We start from the raw sequence: 22,005 nt of genomic DNA, 5'->3' as shown, positions 1-22,005 counted from the left end.
GTAGAAGGCTTTTACTCGCACATCTTACTAACAAACATAACACATTATAATTATCATGGGGAAAAATACTGATCTTGGTAAGCCTTCCCAGTACAGTACTTTCTTTTCTTTCTATCTCCCTCTCAATTTGTGCCCTACCGACATTGGCTTTGGTTTTGATGAGAAGGGTACAAAATATAAAAACAAAAAGGGACAAAAACAACATATAAGCTTTCTGAACTACAGAGAGCTAATGCGTCGTGTGCAGGGCTGTTTTCATACCCGTTATTGTCCTTCAATTGTGTATCAGCTGCATCAGAAACAGTGCCCTCTATTGTCGCGATTTCGCTTTATACCATGAATGAACATACGTACTCCTGGGCAGCCGAGAGCGATCGATATAAGAGCGCGATGTGAATAGCTATAGTGTCGTCTGCCAAGTCATCGTCCAAAGAGTCCTCGAAAAAATGTTTCCTCGCACCTGTCAGATCTCCTCATGTCGCTCATGCTGTGCTTCAACCCCCTTCACAGAACCAGGCAATTGGCTGCTTATCACTGGATGATTTCGTTGCCACGGTAACGACACGACACGTTTCATGTGCTAATGAGCAGATCTCAATTTGATTTTCGTACAGTCGCTCAAGTAGTCGAGAAGGAACGGGCTACATTCTGCTGTTCGACCTTGTTCAGGTGGATCGCGGTTTGCTCTAGCCGTATAAAAAGAAAAGACAAACTTGTGATTACATGGCACTAATACCTCGCGCAAATATTGGTTAATTTGCTGGGCAAGGATCAAGAAATGAATCTTCACCGATTTGACTGAACCCAGTGGCAGAAAGGGAGCGTGTTAGCTCAAGAGGAGCATTGTTGAGACATGAAAAGAGTCAGTGTAGCATTTCACGGCTTTTATTCCATGGAGTTGTCAGCGATACCTGACCGTAAACGTCGCGATAAGTCTGCTTGCCATTAATCACACACGTGTTCCATTAACAAGGAGATACGAGTCAAAACCTGGTTAGTCGTTCGACCATGAATTTCGACTTTGGACTAGACCAAAACATAATGTTGGAGAAGCCAGTGACATACCAATTTTGATCTTCTTTTCGACTTTCTGCTGGCGATATTACCTGTAACTATGGGCGATGGGGATGACAAACGCAGCTGAGCTTGATCATCCAGCAGAATATTCAGAAATTGAGTGTTGCATTGCATCTTGCCTCCAGACAAACTTTGGGAAAACAGCGAGAAAATCATGGACTATATCGGCTTGGCTCTAACCGGAAAATACGACCGGTCTGACATCGTCTTTTGGGTAGCTGCATCATGTTTGGATTGTCCAAGCAGCAAGCAAAGTACAGGAATCTTTTACTGGGACGTACGAGGAACGGTTACAACGGGCTCGAGAGTTTCGATAACATTGGCAGCATACTAGCTCATTGGTGAGTTCCTACAATTTTGACTTAGAGAATACGAAAAAGAAATCCTTACTTAATACGGGTTAATTCTTTTTTCTTTCTTTTTTTGCAATGACGTAGACCTAGACTAGAGTTTAAAAGCAATAGAAAAGATCATAGAATTTAGGAGTCAAAATGGTTAACATGAAGAGATCAATGCAAACAGTAAATTCATGTCGGAAAAATGAATAGTCTACGTAGAATTTGTTTCTCATATGTGATTGCTGATCACGTTTGATCAAGTCAGAATGTTGGTTTTGTGACATCAGTGCAACTTATACGTCAGAATTTGATATCTACGATACGCCAAGTTTGACAAAAAGAGAGAGTGATATGTTATTATTCCAGTGCTGATGTTGTAAAAAAGTACAGTACCTTAAGTCAGACACCTTTAAGTTGTTATTCATAGCTCTTTGTTTTTTAATTTATTTTCATGCCAAGGATCCTTGGAAAAGTCACAAGGGTGATTTGTCCGAATATATACAATGAGTCTTCAAAATCTCCGGGATTCACGAACCTCTCGACAAATTTCAGATTTCACTGATATCCGGTTTGGCAGTTCACCGGCTAATTTCTGAATTTCAAATCCATCTTGTTTTCCTAATAAGTTCGACATACACCGTTTAGGTCTGATTTTCTTTCTACTTTGCACTTTACTCGATCAGTAGATCTATATCAAGCATACTCAAAACATTGTCACTCTAAGAGTTCGATAGTCATTTCCGGCGGTTTACAAAATTGAAAACAGTTTTAATTAGTGCAATTCTGCTTGCAAAATTACCTTGCCTGGCAGTCGAACTTGAATAATATATAAGGTCTCCTTTGTTTGGTTATAGATGCTACTTTATAGTTTTGTGTTACCAGTGTAGTAGCTAGGCTATATATCATCACACCTGTCATCAGTTTAAAGGAAAACACCAGTCCGGTGTTTAAACTGACTCAAAAGGTAGAGTCAACTAGTAGGAACATATAGAGTTTTTCTAAAATCGGGCAAAATTTAGAAAGTTATGGAATTGTAATTTCGCAAAACAGTGCCATAATCGCGTACGGACAGTAAGTGCCTGGTGTAATCACTGTCTGAGAGGTGTATCGACGTGCACATAAGTATTTGCATAATTTCTTCTTAAGTGAGGTTAAAAGGACAAAATTACAGCCTCCTCATTCCAAATTACTGTACTGTTGTAAAGAATTGTTCATGACGATATTTAAGGGGTCGACATATTATTGAATTATAGGCCAAATTATCAAATATGTATGATATGTAATGAACAACCCGTTGCTATGTTTTGTTTTGTTTTGTTTTGTTTGTGTTTTGGGGGAATTATCTAATTTCGTGTCATTGTCTAAACTGCATACATGGTTATGATCAGTGTTACTGTTTTGCTAATACAACACGGATCATACGAGATTTTGTGAATATCATTGTCCGATTTTATTGAAACTTGCTTTGTTCTATCTGTGTGACGTCACTTTTTTTTGCGGGAGCAAACTTTCACTTTGAGCTTCATATGAGACCTATACTCCATTAGATACCTTGCAGATGCTATGTAAATAATGGCATTTGCAATAGTCTAATAAATGGTAGCACTGCCAGATAAAGAAACGTATGTTTACTGATGATTTACGCTTAATTTTTCAAAGACCCCGTAGTTATGCTTTGCATAAAAAAAACGTTTATTGAATAAACACGGGAATGAAAGTTTAATTTGACGCGCATCCACCAATGAATGTCAACTAACGTAAATCGAGGTCGCCAAAGGTGGGCCTGCCCAGTAAACACAGAAGCAAGAAGCACTTCAACCAGGGAGGTGGGGACCACCTCCCTGCTTCAACCTGTTGCATACTGATCGTGAGATTTAAACCGTTACTTATGGGAACTGAGTGTGCAGTGTACAATCTCTGCAAGACATTAAAGTAGCTCGAAATCCAATCACGAGTTTACGATGATACGAGCTAAACGGGAGTACGCTGTACGGAAAACTATACGATGTAACATCATCAAATTCTTTTAAAGGCAATATACAATACAGTGCAATGTATATATCACATTGTATCATGCATGTTGACTTGTACATGTTGTATAGACTCATGATATTTACCCTGATTATCAGTAATCACTCTATGTGACTGAAAGAATATCTATGATATGTGTCATATACAATGTATTTTATAATATACTAAAATTTCTATTATTTTTTCTTCATATTACTTGGATACGCCCACAAAAAAAGAAAACTTCCAAAGCAAGATTCTGTTGATGACATCATCTGTCAATCACTGTTAAAGTTGATAATTAACAAAAACATTGGAATACGGTTTCCCCTATTGGATAGAATGCGCATAACTTGCATGTTTCCTGCAATGCCTATTGTTAATCATATTAGCAACATGAAACATACAAGTTGTACTCAGTCTACGAAAAAGGTGTTTTCTAATTTTTTGTTAATCATATCAGTATTTTCATCTTATAAATAGTTTACCAGTGATTTACAGATGATGTCGTTGACAGAATCTTGGTGTTGAAATTGTTTTTTTTAATGGGCGTATCCAGGTAATTTGAAGAAAAACAATAGAAAAATATTCAACATATCTCAATTCATTTGACCACATAAATCAGCACGAGTCAACATGCATTTGCATTGTTGAAATGCACAGTTCCTCTAAGATTTTCGTGTTTTCTTGTCGAAAGAATTCACAACAATAAAAAAAACTTGATGCAACGCAAAATATCGATCAAAATGGTTATTGTTCAGATGTGATGGATTTTACAGGTGCACCAGCGCGCTTTATTGAGTTTTAATGCAGGTGCTGACGTTGATTCGTATCAGTATTACTCCTATTATCATAAAGGCTTTTGTACTCAAGACAAGATCATGTAATATCACACATTAACCCTTCAAGAACCACTGTCTCAAAATATCCACAGATATCGCAATGTTTCTCTTGCCTTTGGCTATATGAGGATTAACAATCCATGAAAAAAAGCTGGCTTTGACAGCAGATGATATTGTTCTCGAGCCGTCGTCATTGTACAAACGCGCTCAGACCGTAATTTACACCACAGGACTGTCATGAATGCGAGTTTGATGAAGTCTGGGGACAAAGACAGCAGGTGAACGACCGGAACGCCATATTCAGTCTTAAAAGTTCTTTATCATATTTGTCTTCTTTATTGACTAGATGCTTCGCTACGTATTTTCACATTTTGAATCCTGATATTCACTGTATGAATGTAAGAGATTTTTTTCATCACATCTGTACACTAAAGGAAAAAAAAATCAATACACTGTACTGCACCAGTAATTATAGATGACAGAGGTGTTTTTCTTTTTTCATGGACCATTTTGAATAGCCATTTTGAATAGCAATATCTCAGTAAACGTCAGTCCACTTTGTCAAGCACGCCTATGGATATTTATGTGTATCGTTGAGATTGAAGAAGGTTTTGTCGACCACGCCCAAAGAGATTGACAGCTAGCTTGTCTCTGAATGAGACTGTCTCGATAATTCAAACATTAGACATTTATTTAAAAGCACCGACAGTCCAAACAGCAGACATTTATCTAAAAGTACCTCCTCCCTTTTGTGCTCCCGGTCAATTGGTAATTGGCAAAATCATATCAATCTATATCTTTACATCCTTGTTGTTGATTAATCTACAAGAAATTGGTCAAGAATACACAGATCATTGTTACTCAATTTAAAATACTAAATGCGCCTCCAAAACAATCAAAATCGTCTCAATCGCAATCAATTCGTCTCATTGAAAATACCTCTTCCACTCTATGAATAGAAGGTGTGACACGTTTTAGTCGTCGTGTGCTGAGTCTATTCCTGCGTGAAACCCCACAATGCCTCGTTAAACGAAGGCTTCCACGTAGCTCACAAAAGTTGACCGTTGTTAGAATCCGTTTATGCTTCATAAAATAAAGATAATCGACGATTTTATGTGTTTCTTAATATCTTAATATATGTGCTTGTGGACATTGATACTTTCTGTGTGTTTGTGTGTGTATGTGTATGTATGTATGTATGTGTGTGCGTGTGTCGGCGGTGTGATTATTGAAACTTTCAGTAATCAATTTTTGATTTGATGTTGCGTTTACGCAGCAACATAACCAGTGTCTGCAATTTTTACTTGTCAGTATGAATCATATCTATTGGATTTTGGTAAGTGATGTTTTTTACAAAATAGGAGCAGTTATGTGAATGACTATGATGCTTCCAATACATATTCCAATACAGTCTGCGGTGTGAATGATTTTTTTGCCACGCGAGTTTTAAGACAGTGCTTCCTATACGGGCAGCAAAATCCCATCTTGTAAGTACGTCTTAATGAAAGTAAACGGAGACTGAGATTTGAAGAGAACCTCCTTAAGCAGACCATTGCCATTCAGGACATTGTATAATTTGATTGTAAGAAAATCTACACCATCACAAACAAACACTATACTACACAGCATACCAACTTCGATGAGTGTTATTCCATTCATGCCCCAGTTTGTAAGTTAGTAGCAGACAATGAGCTCTTTCACAGCCGGGTGTTTCCAGACACGATCATGATACCTCCGGGCTGTGGTAGCCAGATGACAATCGAGGGAGTAAGGTACCACTTACACACTTACAGCAATTGTAAAACACTCCTAAAAGAGCATTGTCAGGGGTGAGAAAAAGGGGAGTGGTCCATGACTGAGTTCAAGCTGTTATCTCTTGTCGACTACACGGAAAGGACGCAAAATCTCGTCAAAAAATCAAAAGCAGTCTTAAAAAAAACCAGTTAGGTCAGCGTTGATAAACACTTTAAATAATAATTATAACCGTAGATGGATATTACGTGATTGTTATTAAGGATTAAGACGCGAGGGTGTAATTCAAGGTATGATCTGAATACACGGGTTATCACATTGTGCAACAATACTCTTGTAAGAGTATTATACCTAATAAATCGGATTTAATGCACAATTTTTACGTACGATAATATTGTCTGCGAGACTTTAATTGGCTGAAGTATATACCATCGATGTACACGCAAGGGTAGCGCAACCCAGGGAGAACTGACATTGCCAAAGCAGCTATGGTGCCAGAATTTTACGGAAGTAAGGGGGAGAAAATAAGTGCATTATCACCATCCTAAAAAGAAGGGTATCTGCTGATTGCCACCTATATCATTTAAGAAGCACCCTCGAATTCGAATAACTACTAGTAGGCCTATGTAATGGGACATCGGTCAGCCACAAGTCAGCCATGCGCCACGAAATCGAACACCCTTGCTCGGTATGTCCAAGTAAGTTTGTGTCCTCTCATCCGTCCCTTTGCGCTTGTTGTCATTTCGGCGATGTTATCCTTCCTCCTATTGTGAACATTTGGTCAGGGGTGACACGAAATAATTCGGCTTCCGCAAATAATAACACTTACTTCCTTACAAATGCCGATTGTTATTCAGTAAGTTGCAATAGCTCGTTAGCGCCAGTGCGGAGAGTGATCCCAAAAACATCGACTGTCAAGCAGTTGTAGAGTTTATCTGAAAACTAGCAGTGATCCGTTGATAAGGTGTACAACATTTCGTTTTTCTCTTTTGTTTTAATTTATTTTCTGTTTGGACAAACTTCTTTACTCTAATAGTTACGAGGCATTAGTACCAAAAGACCAGAAATATGTAGTAGATGCACATGTCAACGCTGGCACCCCTATACCGTAACCATGGCAACAAACATGCTGGACTATCGTTGTAAAACATTCACAGCAAAGATCATTACCAAGACTGCTTCGCAGAGGAGCATCGCCACAACTTTAATGTGTACATCATGATACAAACATACTCTCTAACGGTATAAAACTGCTACCACCTCCACGCCGTATAGAGCCTTTCAAACACCATGGCGACAATGAGAGCAATGTGTGTCACTGTAACCCTCAATGTAGGCCCTACGGTGTCTCGATCGGTTGTAAGGCATCGACACTCTCCGGGGGTACCAAAAATGGGACACCATTTACTTGTTAGCATTGTCAGTGGTGACTCACCACCAAGTTACATATCACAGTATTGAATGAACGATCGAGTGACTTTTGGCAGATGAAATGACGACACAAACGGTTAGAAAAAATGATGGACGAAAGCTGCTCTGTAATGCCAGGGATGGGCATAACAAAACGAAAGAAAACAAACGCAAAAATAGATCCGCTTCATGTTAAAGTCATGCTAGGTATAGCCCAGCAGAATTACATGCTGTGGACTGTTCAGATGTCACAGAAATACTTTCTACCATTTTCGAAGATTGTGGGTGTAATGTAAAGCTCTGCATATAAATCATACTCGTAAAAGTTTCGTCACTATTCACTCCACACCACTCCATATCTGCCATACGTGATCCATAAAGAGAACAGAATTTCGCGATGAAATGTTTATGACTCTGACGCAGATGACAGTGACCGTATCCTCCCATACAGATTATGGAATGTCCCTATAGGTCTAATGCAGGCCATGCCCTTTATACCATTATAGGCAGTGGTTTAGCTAAGGCGAATTATGAGTCACCTTTGCTATTATTTCTCCGTCCTACTATTCTGTTCCATGGCATTGTTATGTGCTGCAACGATTATCACCAAAATGATTATAATGATAATGATAGAAATTCTGTCACATTTGGGAACCGAAAAGTTGTTCAATGGGAGTGATGGTGTCATACTGTGCTATATATTCGAGCATTTAGACTTTGACATGAACATTTATTATGATCTGTCTTCAGTTGGAATGTCGTGAAATAAAGTGAATAACGCTGAAACTCACACGCACATCACATTAGAGGTTAAATACCTATGCATATCTCAGCTTCCTCTCCTTAAAAAAAAAAAAAATCAGAACCCCTTTTCTGCGAGCATGCTACACCTATGTACCTTCAATCAGTGAGTGTTGAAAAGTTGATTGATTGCCCTCGCCGGCACACCAGTCATTGTATAAAGAGGAACATTTTGGCTAATCTCCGGCTTAGAGTGGATTTAGTTCGGGCCATAATAGCCGGGGGAACTTCATAATTCAATAGCTCGTTCTATTGATAGCAGCCATAGTGGCGCTCCCCAGTGGAGTTGGCTCATTCATTAAGGTTGTGATGAATGCTAAGGGAGCAGGACAATAATGTTTGACGACCAAGTTTAGGCACGCTCCGTTGATGGGGATACTCTCCGTTCTCCGTAAGACAATGTTGCAAATCATGCTATATAAGCAAGAAGACTGACTAGAGAACGATACAGAAGGAGCATTTTCAGAACGAGAAGAGATGTTCGTTGCTGCGACCCCATCCATAAGCTCACGTGGAGAAATCTTAAATGACCTCCTAACAGAAGTATGGAGTCTTGAGTCTTGATGAAGTAATCCCTGCAGCAGCTGCAACACAGCTGGACTAGGATGGGTTGGTGCAGTGGCAGTATGTTATTGTGCACGTGTTAACGTGATGCATGTGAAAGTAAAAGATGCAAGTAATGTAAGTAAATGCTAGTAAAAGATGGTCTTGAATTCCAGCATCTTGTCACCAACGGGAGGCTTCATCCTTCTAATAGCTTGAAGGGCAGCCACATGGAAAGCAGCAAGGGTTTGTGCTGTTAGTGCTCGAGGTGGTAGACAGTTTCATTATACGGATGGCTCGAGGATAAAAAGAAAACTTGTAGGGGTCTATGGTGGAGAAAAGAATGAAAGACGCAGATCACGAAGAGCATGAAGAAAAAAAAATAAGGGAGATTGAGGAATACTTTCTACATGTTCTCATGAGGTACTGGCTCGCGATCTTCTGCAAAGAGTCGTTGCACAAGCCTTCTGAGGACAAACGTTTACTTACTGACGAAGTGCGCGAGGAGGGCTTTGGTCCTCTTTCTCTGCAAATTTCAGCAGTTAATCGTTACATTAGTTAAGAATCATTCTTTTCGGGTGTATGTTCTCTTTAGATTTTTCAGGACCGAGATAACAGGATCGGTTATGAATGTTTAGCCTACAACTTAAAGCTCGTCTCTGTCTTTCGCTACTTACTGCACCCATTCTTTCCGGTGATAGGATTAAACAAAAAATCTGTTGCGTCAGTCTTGCTCTGTAAGTTTTAATAGGATCAGAGGGGATGATGGAGCATAAACTGTATTAGCGGTGATGAAGCGTTAAATGGGACCTCCCCTCAAGACGATCCCTAAGGGGAATAATTGGAGGAAGAGATTTTGAAAAGAGGTATAATATGAACTCTTCCAAATGTTGCCAAAACTAATTCGATAAATTTGGAGGAGATTATCAATAGGGTATAAAGAGGGGAAAAAGCAGGGCCCGCCGAAGACATCATTGTTGTTTACTTTGTCGTTTGGTTTTCTAGCGTTTGTTCGGCTTCGTGGTATTTGGGATCGCCATGCCTGCACGCGGGCTCGATGTATTGTCACTGATTGTGACGTCCATATCAAACCACTGTCTCGTTCCTGCTTGTCATTCATCAATGACATCGCTTGTATGTGTCACTATCCATGTACGATCATCCTAAGACTAGACGAGTAACTGCGCTCTTTTCTTGTTGGTATATCGAAGAGCTTGTTGTCTTGGGGCACTTAGACTGAGCATAGATCTAAATGCCCTACTCATATTCATCGTCAGCGTCCCGTCAAACTGGTAGGATACTTATTCAAAAAAAAAAAAAAAAACAGCGGCTGGAATCCGAAAAAAAAGGTGATGCGGTTCAATTGCACTGATAAAGTGACAAATGTATGCTTTTTTTTTAGTTAGTCCGTGATTCGTCAACAAATTGCAGAGCGTCCCTTGGTTTGGCGTGAAGTTTGATGTAAAATGATGTCACTTATACCTACATCATGGCAGCCCCTTAAGGAGAAAAGCTACCCCCCCCCCCCCCAAAAAAAAAAAAATGGATAAACTCCAAAAGAAAGAGAAACAAATCCCTACAAAATATTTCAAATAATGACAAAAATCGGATATGACAATCTTAAATTTCCCTCTTTTTTTTAGGGTGGGGACATTTCTTGACCAGACCTTTAAATGAATATTCAAAATGACCACTTTGACGATGCCATGCCTTTACGATTGTCCATATACTAGTATGTTATATATGAAATTCGGGGAAAAATGTTATCTGTAGCTAGTACAGGTAAAAGCATACTCCCATACCAAAATATATTAGAGGTAACATTTTTTTTTTTTTTTGATTTTGGTGGTTTAATGCAAGTTTGATATCTATAAAGCTGAAATATCAGATTTTTGTCAATTCTCCCTGTGTATTATTATTACATAATTATATATGCATACATTGAATAAATGGGAGTCAAGACCAGAATGTGTGCATGCATGTTTGCGTGCGTGTGTTCCTGGCCATACCACTTGGTGACCTCGGTCGGCTGGCGACAAATCCTAGGGTCAGAGTATTTTTCTTGCCATTTCCAGGATATTTGGCTGGTTTTTTGCCTCGCAAAAGTTTGTGTAATCGATAGCGCATCCAGGCAGAAAGAAAAGCATCTCGGGCCAAGCAAAATGTCAACTTGCCATGGTATCGTTTGCATCTGACAGTACGTTAATTGACAGGTATTTCTCGTTTTTCAGGTGTCCCCCCAGCTATACAATCTCACACCGCCCACCGAGCCTGGGTTTCTCTCGTCGAAATAACTGGGCAAAGCCAGCAGTTTCGAGATGCACTAACGCTAGTGAAAATACCAAATCGAGCGTCATGGTTTCCATCATAGCGCTTACCCTGAAGCTGAATAAACATTTTGAAAAAAAAAAAAATGAAACCCACTATATTACCAATACTGAACTTGATTCTCTTTGGAGACGTTACTGCTATGGGCAAAGCAAATAACTTATCGTAGCCGAGTCTGTATATATTACTCATGTTGCTCATACAAAATGGCGATATGACCGGTTGGCAATATCATTCATTACTTTTCTGCCTTTTGTGTTGGTTTGGACGTTTTTACTCACCAATATCAGAAGCGTGACAGTAAATCAAATCAGCTTAATGTGAAATATTCATCACAGTTTTGTTTGGTTTGGTTGATTATTCATATCGATATCATAGTTAAAAGATGATCGATGCAACTAAAATGTTAAAGGACAATTTCACCTTCATATACATGTGGTTTGAGTGAAGGCAACAATGTTAGTAGAACACATCAGTGAAAGTTTGGGGAAAATCCGACAATCCGTTCAAAAGTTATGAATTTTTAAAATGTCTGTGCAATCACTGCTGGAGGAGAAGACTACTACAGTGTATGATGTCACATGCGTACAACGATACAAGAAAAATAAAAAGAGAATTTCACAAAACTTGACTTTTTGAATAAAGTGCACATTTCCTGGACTTGTTACTGACTTATGTTAGGGGTAATATTATTCCCCCCGACTTCTGAAAGAGAGAAGTCGAGTGTTCTTTTGTTATTTGAGAAAAGTGAGAATATCTTGAATTTTCTTTATACTTGCTTTATATAGTTGTACTCATATGACATCACAAGCTATAGTAGTCTTCTCATCCAGCCGTGACTGAGCAGAGACTTCAAAAATTCATAACTTTTGAACAGATTGTCCGTTTTCCTCAAACTCTCATTGATGTGTTCTGCTAATATTGCTGCATTCACTCAACCCACATGTCTATGAAGGTGAACTTGTCCTTTAATGTTTCAACATCCGTCGCCTTCTCCAACACTGCCCAACATGCCCACAAACTCATATCCACACATGCAGGATGCACATAGGCACCTACACTTTTAACTGAACTGACCGGGAATCAAAAGACAGAAATATTTCAGCATGCCTTGCATGATATATGGCTGCGACCATAACATTGCACCTGTCAGCGGAATATTCGATTCACTTATCTATCCCAACATAAACAGGTCGTCACATTTCTTCTCGCCCAGATTTGTGTCTTTCATCGCAACCAACTGGGCATGTATCTTCAACTATATCTCTTGAGAGTTTTCATATAGGAGTCAAACTAACCATATTTCGTTTGGCGAAATTATGATATTGGATTCTTGCAATCATTCTGTCACATTTCTTGATGATAAACACACTGCGCACCTTAATCGTTGCCGCATTGGTAATACAACCTCCAAACAACGCTTGACTTTACGCTAGGTTCGGACGAAAAGATAATTACATAACAATAAAACAAAATCCTGACCAATAGCCAAGCTAGTTATTTTGACATTAACTGTCATAAAAGATAGATGCACTGTTTTTGACATACAACTGCTAACATAACGATGATTTCCCAGCTATACCCTCAGACCGACTCTGACCCTAAAGTTTTTATGTTTCAACGAACAAAGAAGCTGCAATATCCCGAGCAAATAGCTCTGTGCCCGAAGCCCCACAGACAGTTTCGACGAATGCTGATATGACAGAAAACGTCAATTTTCTTACTCCTGAAAAATATGTCATGCAGATGCAGTTGGTATAATTTCCCATTTCCAGACAATACTACAAATGGAAATCATCAGTTGCTTATATGGCGTAATCATTCACTGACGTGGATACCACCTACTTCAATTAAGAACAGTTGTAAATGGGGATATTTTCAGTTAATCGTTGAAAAAAAAGACGGACTGGGCTTTTTATGTTTGCATTTCTATGAGACCTTGATAATTACGACCACTTAATTTTAATGTATTCAATGCGAGCCAGCAAGACTGATGATTTTGGACGTGTTGATTACAGCTAAGAAACTTCTATTTATTTGTCTGTGCAGGGAGGTACCTTCCGGGTCTGTCCAAGTCAACTTTTAAAGACAGCTGCCCATATAGATGTAATGAGGTTTATATCTTTACAGATTCAGTAACAATCGATTTTGCAGAATCAAAATTAGATGCAACGTCTTTACGTCGTAATGTTTTAATCTTTACATAATGTTCTTTTGTAGCAGATATGACTGTAAAAGAATCATATGCAAAAATATAAAACTTTTTTTTTAAGGGGGGGGGGGTTATCCCTAGATCGAGAACGCAGTTCAAAAAAATGACTCTAACATTCGTTCGTGAAGGCCTCCTTCCCTTGGGAAAATGTGTCTGGTTCCGACTATTTCATGCGACTCTTTTGTTGACCTAATCATAGAAAATAATTGTCATGACTGCCACGCGACGCACACACACAAAAAGGCAACCAGACGTCTTCATGCAGACCGAAAAAAGTAAGTATACTTTGAACAAATGTGCGAGTGAAACAGCCTGTTTTCAATCTATAATGTGATGATCAATTCAGTGGGGGCAGCGAAAAGCTTGCACGACATTTATGATATGTTTAATGGTTTTATTTATGTTCCTGCATGCAATCAAATCTTGTCTTACCCAGCACGCTTGATCACTCCTGACGACCTCCTCCCCGCGTGGCAAATTGCCGTGATTCGACGACCTCGGTGGCTCATGAACTCTGACTTGCCTTCTCATGACACGATACGACCAATCCACAAATTACGTTGAACTCTCTCAGGAACATGTTTTTCTCGGCAATCACATTCTGTTTATTTTGAATTTGCGATAGACCAATCTTATACATTCGTTTCAAGCAATGTTACAGTTGGCTTTTCATAGTATACTAACAGAGTTGATGCGCTGGGATATTGCCCCCCCCCCCCCCCCAAAGTGTTGATTGTTAGTTATTCCTTTTATTCACTTAAGCTCCGCTTATCGTTTTCTCTCACCTCCCTGTCGTATCATAGCATAGTCCGAAACTGTAGGAGCGATGTAAATAAACATTCTCGATAGCATCGGCTGAAATATGTGTTTGTCGACACCGATTGTATACATACAATGACATGCAATAAAAAGGTAACTATAGATTAGACAAGGCGAATTCAGAAGATTGGCACATCATAAAGCGTAAGTGGAAATGTCGTCAGTTTTAGTGTAAATATAATTTACTTTAGATGCTAACTTTAGATGTTTCAAACTGAAGCGGGCGGAAGATGTGGAAAAGAAGGAGAAGAAGGGAAAAGAAAAACATAAGATGATAGGAAATTTTATGGAGGAGATGGATGAATTACCATGAGGTAAAGAGTAAATACTGTCCTCTCCATGCCACACTGACACGGTATGATCCAACACATTCAATCCTCACAAACAGATGTGATTTGCAGTATACCAAGAAACTTGTTAGATGATACGAACAACATCAGTGTGAAAGCATTGCAGTACTCAGTGTATGCCATTCTGGCACGTACAGTTACAATGTGCGACTTACCGCGCCTGTGTCGATTGATGCTGCGTCAGGCTGACTAAAAACGATGGTAACCCTGCCTCTCACCCATGCCCCCATGCCACTTCATTACAAAGTGGACGAGAAGTGTAAGAAGTGTGAAAATACAGAAGAGGAGGGGAAAATGTAAAGCAATGGAGAAGAGAATGTGACTTTTTTTTTCAAGTAAATGTCTGCATTCTATTTTGAAAAGGGCATGCGCTGCGAGACATTATTGTGTCTTGGTGATTGAAATTTCTGAAACGGAGTTGAATGGCACAGTTCTTGAACTGTACTCCGCTGGGAAGGGGAGGGGCAGACATGGGGTTGAATATGCTTCAAATCTTACCCGTTTGCTCTCCTCTGGGGAATATGTCAGCGAGGTGCATTTTGACAACTCAGGCGACCATAGCGGTTTACTTTAATCATATTTCATTAAGCAAACAAAACTGCCATTTCTAGAATGACCTCAAATCTGTAGCCTTGTCCGAGGGCTGAACGTAGAGATTTTTTTTTTCATGTGTGATTTTTTTTTTCACGAATTTGAGTTCAGCAGGGATACGTTCACAAACAGCGCCGATTGGGAACATATCAAGAAACCGAAGCAACATTAATAGGCGATTCGGACCAGATAAAAGTTAGTTTGAGACAAAAGAGTAAAACGTATAAAATAAGCACAAAAGTGAAAGTTTGATCAGAATTAGAATTAGGGAAGCTATGAATTCGTCAACTTTCGCTAATTTTTGCAAAACAGTTCTCATACAGTCGGTGTGAACATGCGAGTGAGTGAGCTAGTGATGTCGACATTTCTTAATCTTCTATCAATTGATTGTGTACCACCCTCCTCCCCCCCAAAAAAAAAAAAAAAAAAACGCACACACACACACTAACGAGTTGTTTCAATTTTTGCTCTAAATGTTTAAAACATAATGTTATTCTTGGCTGAATAACTTCAAAATAATGATCTGTCAGTCACCTGTAATTGAGACTGGGGCGTAATTGCGTATAGATAAAAAAAAATGGAAATATCAAGATCTTGTGTACAAACTAGGCCTATATGGAAAGTTGTGAGGCGATGACATCATCAACTCATTGATTTGCATATATCCATATTTACTGTTGTTGTGAAAACTAGCGAAACTTCAAAATGTCATAACTCCTAATTTTTATCCGATTTTGAGAGTGCTCACCAATTTTTTTCCGACTAACTTTTAACTGGTCCTGAATTGTCCTTTAAGAGAGACAATTAAGGTGAGGCCGTCATATCAGTTGGAGACGTATTAACTCTGTCACGTGAGGATCGAAAGGTTGGAAAGTATACGCAGACCATGCGCTTCAAAATGAAGCCGGTTGCGCCAAATACAATTATTTAGTTTCGTCGACCACTGAGAAGTAGTTAGGTCAATGGCTTTGGTAGAAATTTTCATCTCAAAGACTGAACCAACCACTGTCGGGGTAACAGCAGTGGAATTACAAGAAAACCGTATGTGGCCCCTGAGACTTTTATGACTCGTTAAAGTGAGGGAATGTCAAGGTTTCCAAGAGACTTTAAAAACTTTTATAAATGAAGCAGCATGTGCACCTCGATAATCAGATGTTCCTTCTACACTACAGTGACTGAGAGGTCGCCAGGGCAGTGACTTGCATGAATGTCAAATCATTTCACGGAATGAATTATCATGATTCCAGTACCGTCGGGAGATGTTGGAAAGTAAAGTGTACAGAGGTGAATATTCCTGTATCACAATATTGCAATCAAAGACATCGCGCTTTCTTCTCAGGAAAGGCGAACCACAAACCCTTGTTTTCTTCCCACTGTGTTTGTCTATTTATCTATATTAATCTCGATAAGGCTGATGGTTTACTTCTGTTTCTCAAACGTCAACAATTACGCTAAAATATAAATCTTAGATGATGTAAATACATGATGGTCTTGTAGGTCATTGAGACTTCGAGACGATTTACAATTGAAGAATTATTTGTAGAAATTGACAGAGCTTGTACAAAAGTGAGGGTCACCTTTCAATCGTAAAATTTGTGAATTGCAAGCAATAAGTGTTTGCTGTGTGTAAGGAAATGAGTTTTATTCCTTTCCCAGCTGCCCAATTAGCATCATCGCACATTTTCTCATTATGATGTAGTGCTTTTTAGAGCTCTTACCATCAAATCTGTAAAATGTTTTAAAAACATACGCACCATTTTATTTTTGTCCTCAGAACTAGGCTTACTACTTCATTCGTAAATACGCACCATTTTTGTTCATCAAGAGATGTCTCAAGCCCCGTGAGTATTGGTGGCTAACACTGAAAAACTGGAGGCTGATGCCGACAGACGTGATGACTTTTGAAACAAAACTATATATCATAATACAGTGTGTCATAAAACTGAATGCATGTCATTTTGCCTCTGACGAAGATTCTGCTAGGATCGAAAGCTCAGGTCCCTTTTGACTCCATTTTACTCCATTGGCTCGCCTTTATTGGATAAGCAGTTCTCAGCAGCTTTTTTTTTGCTACAAAACTGAATGTAAGAAGACATTAATGTCAAGGATCCTACAGGGATATATACCTGGACCGGACCACGTATATCTATGATACATTTTGTGATACGATATACAGCTTTTTTCATAAGCTAATCTAAGTGATTTACTTTTTGTGATTCATCATTTTACCGCCTTCTCCTCGAGATCCAGTGTTGATCGCTGCCATTTTTGTCGCCTCTGTTGTGCATGTTCTGTTAATCCCAGGGGCGGATCTAGCTTTTTTCCAAGGAGGGGGTTTCAGGGGCTGAGCTAAGTATTGCGAGGGAGGGTAGCGACCGAGCCCGAGCGAGCGAAGCGAGCGAGGGGGGGGGGGGGTGGGGGGAGGGAGGGGAGGGTTTGGGAGGGGGATACCCCCTTCCCACAGTAGGGAGATTTTTTCATTTTTAGGGTTGCCAGCTTGCGATTTTAAGCATACTTGCATGCTCTATTTTATCTCTTTTTTCCTTCCCACGGTGGGGACTTTTTGTAAAAACAGAGTGTAAAAGTCGCGTTTATAGAGCATTTAAATCAAATTTCTAGGGAATTGAACATAGTAAAAAAAAACACTGCGAAGGACTATGATCATAACTTATGCAAACTATTCATTTTACTACAAGTACGGACAGAGCGAGCGAGCCACTCTGACTTTGCCATTCGTCTGAAATGTATTCATTAAAAGCTAAAACGTAATCGCATTGTTCTAGCAATAAAAACTATTTTCATAATACTAGAAAGCATAGAAGAAAAGGAAAAATGTAGGGTTTACTAAAGGTATGTTCCACGGGGCACACTCGAGGACGCGAGGCTACCATCTATACACTAAATTTACTCATAAGCAAATGTTAGTGTATAGATATGATAATGTATATTGTTATTGATTATAACTTTCAATTATGAAATTGACAACTTTTAGACAAGAAAAGTGACTTCATTGTTCATTTTGGTCTTAAAATAATTGATTAATTATTCGTTGTTTGTTTGTGTGTTCTTTTTTTTTCTACTTGGCAGCCCAAGGGGGGGGGGGGTGGTTAAGCCCCCGAACCCCCCCCCCCTCCCTCCCGTAGATCTGCCACTGAATCCTGTTCTGTTCATCCTACAATTAGCTTTCTCAGTACATTATATGAGTATACCGATTAAGTTCTCTGTTGTACAAAGTGATCTGTAGAGATAGGAATGTGGGAAAAGATCTGGCAGCAGTATAGTGGTTGAAAGGGCGTATGTCAACACAGTCGGTGCGAAGTTTTGTGCTTGACCAGAAACGTGCCACGGTTGACCGGTAAACCGAATTGTGAGTCTGTGAGATAATAATTTGCTGCTGTATGACGCATTGATTCTAACTATCAGTTCATTTCACAACAGTGACTTCGACTGATCATACGATCTAATGACGTTTGAACTTGCGTCTTGTTCGCATGGCACGCAAAATACATTTCAAATGCTCCTTTTCTGTACTCAGAATGATGAGACTGACAATAGATATTCCAGACTGCTTAAATGACAACCATGTTCCGCAGGAAAGTAAGACTGGTACTGGGAGGTGAGGGAATTCAGCCTAATGAGGTCACATATTGAATGAGTGACAATCATGTATTGACCTATATGCAGATGCGGCGATTATGGATTACTCATTTCAGCGTATCATTGGTCAGTATTGAAAAAAAAAAGTTTCATAAACACGTTTTGACAGAGTAGCAGTGCACAAATCGATTTATAGGACTAACAGTACTAACTACTTGCTCTTCGACGACTTTCAGCTTCACCAGGCATTCATGTTCCAAGTTGACATTGCAGTATTTCCATCTGTGCACGAGAGAAATTGAAACAAGCAATCAAACAAACAAGATCACATTAAATTTTGTGACACGATTACACCACCAGTCGCATTGCTGTATATTTTCATTTTATTGGCTTTACGATACAACTGCTGTTATTGTTGTATTCTTCTCTGTCTTCCTTTGAACTTTGTTCGGCAAGAGAACTAACCAAGTCTTCCTAGTTACTTAGTTTTGGAGGTGACACTGCTGATTATTTAAAACGATAAGATTGAAATATTGGTTCAGTGATAGCCTTTACTCAATGCGCTTCACTCCACGTCTATAACTCAGTCATTGCGAATCACGCTTTTAGCAGAGGCGCGTTCAGCGACGAACATTGACAAACGGATTTATTGAAAGCTTGTTCCACAGGTAGACAGGTATATATCGATTACACGTAACATGTCAAGATAGATAATACCCGCTGATGATCTAATCATCAAACACATAGTACAAGGTTATAATGCCCTAATAGTATTTAGCTCCCCTCCCCTCTTTTTTTTTCTTTTTTTTGGGGGGGGGGGGCATATAACAAGAAATGGATAAGGAGATAAATCAACAGAAATAAATGTTAAATATCTGCTATGTCGTGACTGCTTGCGTTTTAAAGGAAGAATAGTGTCACCTTTTTCGAGAAATATCGATGTCCGTTGACAGGAGTTAGTAATGCATGTAAGCCTTAATAGGGCTATATGCTTACAATACACAGTACATCATATATCAAAACGTACATCATGTAATGTGTCGAAAGATATAGATATCTGCTGTTGCCAAGCCTAAACCATGCATCAAAGATTTTTTTTTAATCTCATTGAAACGAGTAGAAATTATTTCGGAAAATATATAAAGAGTATGCATCCATGTCATGAGTATGGAAAAAAAAGTACAATGTATATATCTATAATTGTAAATTTGGATTTTCAGCTGAAAATACTTAGTGCCGCTGCTTTTGATTCGTTTTGTTTTGTTTCGCTTGTTTTGTTTTGTTTTATTATGGATTTTTTCCCCCAAACAGGTTGCGAGGATCTGTTTTGATAGTCAGTGATTTTTTGTGCGATGCCCTCATTAATTGAGTGGATGGCAGAAGTATTTCGGGGTCCTCGGCATCTTATAATTTCATGCTACAAAAGTGTTGTTAAACATGTCAGCTTGCTGCATTCATGATTAAGTATCCCTCCATAATCTTCGGTTGCATATTGGTTCAGACTCTTTTGTATGTGATTTCAAGTGGAATGTGCAAACCGTTGTCTGAACTGATAGTATTCCTTTACCGCGTGCAAATAGGTCCATCACATTTATCTATTTGGAGAGCGAACACAATGCCTGTATGAAACATGCATGTATATACTCTGTCAAACAATACACGTGTGTGAAATTCAGCATAGGATAGACGACAAGACTTGGAAGACAAGACTGATAAGTGTCAAAGGTCACGGACGCGGAGCTTGATATATCATGTTTAATGCTATGTCATGGTATAACTGCGCTGAAAAGGCGCTGTAAAGCGCACAACAATACGGTATGACGATATTATGCTTTTTGATGGAAGAGCCGGTCAACATTTACTAGCATTTTTATTTGTACCGGCGTGCTATTTTAGTTAGTGCAAAGCAACTTTGGGATAGTTGTACTGAGACAGATTTAAAAGCGACCGGAGCGTCTCAATTAATTAAGGATTGCAAAGAGTTCTGTTTGCTCATTCTGTGGCAGCATCAGCCGCCTAAGCATTTGTTCAAACAGACCACGTTATGAAAAGTAGAGGAAAAATCGATCAGCTCCAGTTTCGATGTATAATAGGCTAAGATTCAACTGATCTGCATGTCGAATGTTTCCAACTCATAACGAATTCCGTGTGGCGTTTATCCGGAAAGCAGCTTTCGTGTTCCCCCGATACCGGGTATAGATCCGACCCACAAACTTTCGTCTTTGAAATTTGTCTTAGCTTTGCTTTATCGGAGGGCTTTTTTGTAATCTTGTATTCAGATATTTAATCATTTTTGCTTTATATACACTGTATTGCATTTGAATAAAACATCTGTTGAGAACAACGGAAACGATGTGATCATTCCCACTTTGGCAGTTTGTTACTATGATCAATGTCTTTCGCCACTTTCGAGGACACTCAAATGTTAATTATAGAACATATTCGTGATACAACAACGTTATCTCGACATATGTGTCTTTTTATTTTTTCCATTCTAATAATCAAAATGTTCCTTGCAGCTGTTGCGGCTTCTTTTCCAGATCAGATTTATAGACATTGAAATAATCATCTGGCTAAAAGCGGATTTTGAAATATGGCTGTATATCCTCGAGTCTTAAAATTCATGTCAACGGTATTAGCGGCACTTAAACTCACACCTGCTAGTATTTTGACGCTCTCTATTTTTTCTCAGTTATGTTACCAATCCATCATACATTTTTCATGTCTTCTGCGTTGTCTTGGAAGTATATGCCTCCCAAGCGAGAATACGCCGTCAAATTGAGCCATATCATTTGTTCCTTTATGGCTGCTTTCACAAACGGAAAATAAAAAAATAAGGAAAGAAAGCAGTTTTATAGCCGCGTAGTCATGGTATGCGTTCTAGGTGACGAAATAGAGATGCAGTAGTCTTGAGAAATTTGGTCTTTCGCTTTTTGCTTGCACCATTCCGACAAATCTCTATTGAAAATAATGAGACTATTGTACATAGAGACACCAAGGGATGGTGTCAATGTATATTTACGCTAGAGATCCTGGGTTGGACCAACAGTGAAGGGGATAAGGAAGGTACATACTTGGGAAGAAAGGGATAAAGATGGTCAGAGACGAGATAGAGAGGGCATAGAGAAAAGGATAGTTCAGGTGCGACGAAAGGTGTATAGTTCATTTCCTTCTCGCCCCACCCCGTGAGACGGAATTAGATTCCCTCTTCAATCGTGCCACTGTCTTACAATCAATACCAGCTCTGAGTAACACAAAAGTGGTGTTTAATCTATGTTTACCCACGTCCTATTGTTGCGCATCCACGTGCAAAGGAAGCTATACGCCTTTCTCAC

At 39.2% G+C, this 22,005-nt stretch overlaps 1 protein-coding gene across 1 annotated transcript in view; it reads left to right on the top strand.

Moving 5' to 3' along the window:
• Positions 1–407: 407 nt before the first annotated feature.
• The window catches only part of LOC139732399 (protein inturned-like), a 69,629-nt gene continuing 48,031 nt past the window's right edge, over positions 408–22,005 (top strand). The window contains exon 1 of the mRNA XM_071643264.1: positions 408–1,418. Coding sequence (XP_071499365.1) covers positions 1,303–1,418 — 116 coding nt within the window. The 5' untranslated portion in view covers positions 408–1,302. The remainder of the gene's footprint in view (positions 1,419–22,005) is intronic.

The sequence above is a fragment of the Diadema antillarum genome, unplaced genomic scaffold (genome assembly GCF_040938485.1).
Source record: "Diadema antillarum isolate AM-2024a unplaced genomic scaffold, OU_Dant_1.0 seq00000420_RagTag, whole genome shotgun sequence".
In the NCBI taxonomy this organism is placed as follows: Eukaryota; Metazoa; Echinodermata; class Echinoidea; order Diadematoida; family Diadematidae; genus Diadema; species Diadema antillarum.
The sequence above is the reverse complement of the archived record's forward strand: the minus strand, read 5'-3'. Positions and strand labels throughout refer to the sequence as shown.